The sequence below is a fragment of the Varanus komodoensis genome, unplaced genomic scaffold (genome assembly GCF_004798865.1).
Source record: "Varanus komodoensis strain SLA01 unplaced genomic scaffold, ASM479886v1 scaffold4, whole genome shotgun sequence".
Classification (NCBI taxonomy): Eukaryota; Metazoa; Chordata; class Lepidosauria; order Squamata; family Varanidae; genus Varanus; species Varanus komodoensis.
Window position 1 is genome coordinate 55,741,575 of NW_025335941.1, and position 5,544 is coordinate 55,747,118.

The 5,544-nt window shown below is 43.9% G+C and overlaps 1 protein-coding gene across 1 annotated transcript in view; it reads left to right on the forward strand.

Moving 5' to 3' along the window:
• The first annotated feature begins 590 nt into the window (after positions 1-590).
• Positions 591-5,544, forward strand: part of SESN3 (sestrin 3) — a 72,856-nt gene continuing 67,902 nt past the window's right edge. The window contains exon 1 of the mRNA XM_044441517.1: positions 591-803. Coding sequence (XP_044297452.1) covers positions 675-803 — 129 coding nt within the window. The 5' untranslated portion in view covers positions 591-674. The remainder of the gene's footprint in view (positions 804-5,544) is intronic.

The following is a 5,544-nucleotide window of genomic DNA, read 5'->3' on the forward strand; positions in this document are numbered from 1 at the left end:
TGGGGGGAGTTCGTTACGATGCGTTCAGCTTTGTGCTGCGAGTATTTCCTCCTCCCTCTTTCCTCCTCTGTTTCATCGCAATTCTTCATCTTTCAAAGCTGCTGCAGGAAAGCAACAGCAAGGGGGGGCGTGACCACCTCGTGGGTGCGCTTCCCTTTGGCTCTTTGACAGCGCCGCATGCCATTGGCCGAAGGAAGCCCAGCCTCACGCGAGTCGACTCCGCCCCCCGGGGCTTCCAGCTGGCCGAGAGACTCTCCTTCCTCCCCCCGCACCACCCGGCCCTCCTCCTCCTCCTCCTCCGCTCGCAGAGACGACCCCGCCTCCAACTCGGAGACTGCCTGGAGATGGGGGTCGCGAGAGCGCGTCGCCGATTGGCCCGCCGTCCCCGGGCGCCGCGATTGGCCGGCCGGGCCGCGCGGGGGGGCGTGGCCGGGGCGCGACGATTGGCCGCGGCCGAGGGGTGTGTGCGAGCGCGAGAGGGGCTGGGGATGGCCGCGGCTGTTCCTGAGCGGCGGATCCGAGCGCTCGCTGGAGGGGGGCGGGGAGGGGGGAAGCGACGGAGGGGGGCGGCGGCCGCAGGCGCTGCTGCTCCTCTTGCTGCCTCCGCCGCTGGGCGCTGAGGGAAGAGGCCGCCGCCGCTCCGCCAGCCTTCTTCGACCCCCTCCGGCGGCGCCATGAACAGGGGCGGCAGCAGCAGCGCCTCGTCCTGCCCCTCGTCGCTCCCCGGCGACGGCCACGGCAGCGGGCACGGCCACAGCGAGTGCCGCCGGGTTTGTAGCAACTGCCGGAAAGTGCTGAGGCAGGTGGGTACGATGGCGCTCTCCGACCCCATACCCGCCTCGGGGGCTTGTGGAGCCTGGGCGGGGGTTCCGACCCCGTTTGGGGGCTTCTCCCGGAGACCCCCTCGAAGGTGCTGGGGGGATGCCGCCGCCTCTTCTCGTTAGCCTCGCAGTCTTCCCTATCCTGCTGAACACCCCTCATAAGAAATAATGTTTCCGACTGCAACTCCCATCGTCCCCGCCGCTGGCGCATGACGCCTGGGATTGATGGGAGTAGCAGTCCGGCCTTCCTGAAGGGCGCCGGGTTGAAGAAAGAAAGGCTGCAATGGTGAGACGGTTGGGCTCTTTCGTTTCGGTCACGCCCCCCTCAGTCAATTCTTTACAGGAGGAGAAAGAGTGTATATTTTTAAAACATAGCATGAAAGACCCTTCTGGCATCTTATAAACGCAAGCGGATTCTACCTGACATAAGTTTTCGTGGAGTATATCCCATTTCAGTAGATGCAGAAATAAAATGCAATTAAGGCTGCAATTCTGTGCATGTTCGAACAGAAAAAGTCTCCACAACTCCTAGCATTCCTCAGCCAGCTACACAGGGGAATGTAGGACATCTTTCTGCTGAAACATGTATACGATTGTGCTGAAATTTCCTTCTGATCTCACTGTTCTGAGTTGTCCCTGTCCTCCCATGTGTCTTGTATATAAAGTCTCCAGAATACTTTATGCTTTTGGTTAAGTGGGCTGTGGTCCATGAAAGCTTCTGCCAAAATAAATATGTTAAGGCTTTAAGGTACCACAAGATTTGTTTTGGCATTGATAGATTAACAGAGCTACCCTCTGGTAATAAAAAGGTGTGTGATTGCACACACACAATAAAGCTGTATAAAATAGTATGTATGCATTTATATAGAGTACATAGGAACGTTTTATGTGAATAATATGCCTAGCATTTTCACACATTCTACTTAAACATTATATGTGATCCTTTTTGTGTTGTCTTCCATCTTGCTTTTCCCCAGAGTGCGCTGTTGGTACTTGACCATTTAAACAAGATTTTTTTAACGATAGCTGATAAAAACAGCAATTAAAAAAAAAAGCAAGTAGCCTGCTAGATCCAGCAGCATGTAAAATATGCCATTAAAATAAAGTGTTGGGGGAGTGGGAAACAATATGCTGTACTTGGCATCTAAATGATGGCAGGTGAGAGCATGTGCTGTACATATGCACATGACTGCATGTTATATGTCAGCATATTTATGCATATATAAAAATGAGAAGTAAAGTTCTAGGTCTTACTGTGAGGTAAGTGTGTGTAGAATTGGGTGTGTGAATGTTAAACTCTGCAAGGAATTCTTATACTCCAATAGGTTAGCCAGGCAAGGCTAGCTGAGTGTTAAATCCAAAATGTCCTTTAGATTGTTATCTGTGAAAGGAAAGGGATTATGCCACAAGCACAAATGCCAAAAAAGCAGATTCATGACTTATATTTTATTGTGGTCTTTGTAAAATTTTGAGAATTACCAGTAAATACCAACATTCAGCTAGTTTGAGGTTTACCATTCTAAGTGAATAATTTTTTCTGTGTGTGTGAAGTGTTTGAGCCAGCTAGAGGTTGGTACCTTGAAATACCATTGATTTCTATGGGGAACAGTTAGTTTTTCCTTTGAAATCATTTGAACTTAGTTGCTTAAGTTTGGCATGAATGTGCTCATTTCATTATGTGTCTACATTTGATTTTTAGGTTTCTGCATCTCTGCCTTCTGTATTGCAGTGCTAGCTCTTTGGATTTTTTTAGGACCTGACTTGTCACCAACCACTCAAAACCTTCAAAACTAATATTGCCACAAATTCTGTTTTGTTTGCTCACGCTTTCGGAAGACTCAAGTTAACAAGAACAAAACCCCAGTAGATATAATTTGTGTCTTCTCCTGCCACTTATCCATAGCTACAGCCCCCTGGGTAGATACTTGAATCTTCTGCTGCTACCTTATCTGTAGCTACCAATAAATCACCATTTTACTATTTCTAAGATATGCTCTAGCCTCAGCCCTTTGAATATCAAAATCTAAGCACATGTACATTTTAAAGACAACTTAATTATTTGTGCTTAATATTAGTCTCTTGCTTCTTCTCACTTTCACCTCCATGCTTTATTCTCAGGCCTAATGTTGCTATGTGCCAGCAAGTTGTATTCAACTTATGGTGACCCTATGATGACAGTTATCCAGAATGTCCTGTCCATGACAGCCCTGCTCAGCTCTTGTAAACTCAAGGTCATGACTTCCTTTATGGAGTTCATCCATCTCATGTTTGGTCTGTCTTTTAATTCACTTCTAGAATCTATTCAAGATTTGACTGGGTTGGAACTTTTGAGGAAGAATGCTGGAGAATTGACATGTAGGGCTGAGAATTATTTCTTCCTACCCATCAGATTATTAAACCTCTGTTGCCTGAAAAGTAAATGGAAAGAGTGGGGCACAGTGGTAAGAGTGAGTGCTAAGGACAGATCAACTGGTTTGCCTTCCTGCATAACTGAATTGAATCCAGTTGCATTGACTTCTGTAAATCTAGGATTGAATCTGGATCCAATCCATAGTGTCCAATCCTATAGGTCTGTGTGGGGAATAAGTATATGTGTGGGTCAGACTGACAGTTTGCCATCAAGTTATGTAGGGGTAACTTGCAAGCATTTATTATTCAAAATGCTGTTTTGCTCTGTAAAGCTCTATATAGCTTGAGAAGGTGGCCCTGACAGAATACCTCTGCTTCTGTTTACCTGCCTGAACTTCAAGGTCATCCAACGAAAGCTCTTTTTCAAATTGATGCTTGGAAGGAGGCAGCAAGGGAGAGGACTTTTTTTTTTTTTTTTTTTTTTTTGCAATGGCCTCCCAGTTCTGAAATGCTTTCCCAAGGTTGACAACAGTTCTATCTTTTCAATGCTTGGATAGGTTTCAATGCTTGGATAGGACTTCCCAGTTCTTCTAGGCTTTTGAAGTCTTTTAAAAGTGTTTTACAGTACACTCCTGTACATATCTACTCAAAAGCAGGTGCTATTGAATCCAGGGGGCTATACACTCAGGTAAGTTGGCATAAGATTGAAACTATAAAGTACTTTAAAATATTTTAGCATTTTTACTCCCTGTGATAAGGTTTTGCTACTTATATCTGCAATTGACTTTTGTGCTATGTCGACATGTTTATTAGTTTAATATTGTTGGTTTTATTGAGATTTTATGTATCATCATTGTATCTTAACCTGTAAATGTGTGTTAGTAGGATGTTAATAAACTGACTAAAATAAATAAATGGGCTGCTGTCCTAAATACCATTGCCTGGGTATATGCTCCATTAAACTCAGGGGTGTTTGCTTCTGAGTAGACATGCACATGTAACAGTGTCACCAATTTAATCAGAAACAGCACATTCTAACACACATTTTAGAAGCATTTAAATATATTAAAAACTGCAGATGACAAGCACCATCTTGAGATATTTCCTCTTTAACAAAAGGAAATCTCTAAGCAAATGCATGGCATGGTGTATGTGTATATGTTTTAAAATCAACGTCTGAATTATAGTTTAAATTGTAGTGTTCTCCAGTATGAAAGTTTATGCAGTTGATTAATTGCTAGCATATATTGATGAGCATAACACACACATACTTAAGTGTTTTTAAACATTCAATTTAGGGTGAAGTTGTATTTATGTACAGGGAGAAATAAGACCTTCAGCTGCAAACCAGGAGTTATAAATTTTCTGTCTAAAGATGCATAGGATTAGGCACATGAAGAGATTATATTTTTTGCTCCTAAATGACTGACTTGGACAGCTAATACAACCTTGCAGTTTGAGATTTTATATTTCCATTTTTGATGTGTACATTCGGGGTGGCCATGAGCCAATAACTCACTCTCACCCTCAGTTTTCTCATTTGTAAAATAGAAGTAATACTTCATGCATCAGACTGTTACTAAACACAATATTGTAAATTACTTTCAAGACAGTATGACCTATATGAAAATGCAGTAGTTGTAATCCTCTACCAGAAGTCCTTGGAGTTGCTTTTAAGTTGTCACTCCATTCACCAGCATTGTGTTTTGAGACCTGGTATGCTGCAGTAGATAAAGGACAAGTTTTGGAAGCCACCCAAGTTCAAATTTTGCTCAGCCATGAGGTTCATTGCTAAATCTTTTGCCACCACCTCCCAATTTAATCTTACTCTGTGGGGTTGGTTTGGAGCTGGAACACTGTTCTGTAGAGAAAAGGCAGAATAAAAAGGTTAATTTAAGACATTCATGGAGTATGGGAATTGTGGCTTCTTATCATGGTTTGTTAAATTACATTAAGCCAGAGCTGCCTCACTCCCACCCCCCTCTCTGGACATAATGTTGAATTCAGTCTATAAGATGGAAACTTAGCTTTGAAGAGGTGTGCAAGGGGTAGAACTTGGCCCTGGTACTTATTCCAACATGAAGCATCAAACAAGTGTCCAAACCGGGTCAATTTAGTCTTCCCCCTTGATAAAAACCAAAACTTAAAGGAGCCCTCTGCTATTCTAAGCAATACTAACAAGCCACCTTTAGGAATATTCTAATCAGTTTACCTCCTCACAGTACATCTGATTAACTGAGTACATTAGTTTGAGGTGCCTCTTGTTTGTCCAGTGCAAATGAATTAAAACTGCTGAGCTGGACAAATGCATTAGCTTAGAGCAACTAAGGAAAATGCTGCTATGGCTTTTGTCCCTCCCTCCCTCCCTCCCTCC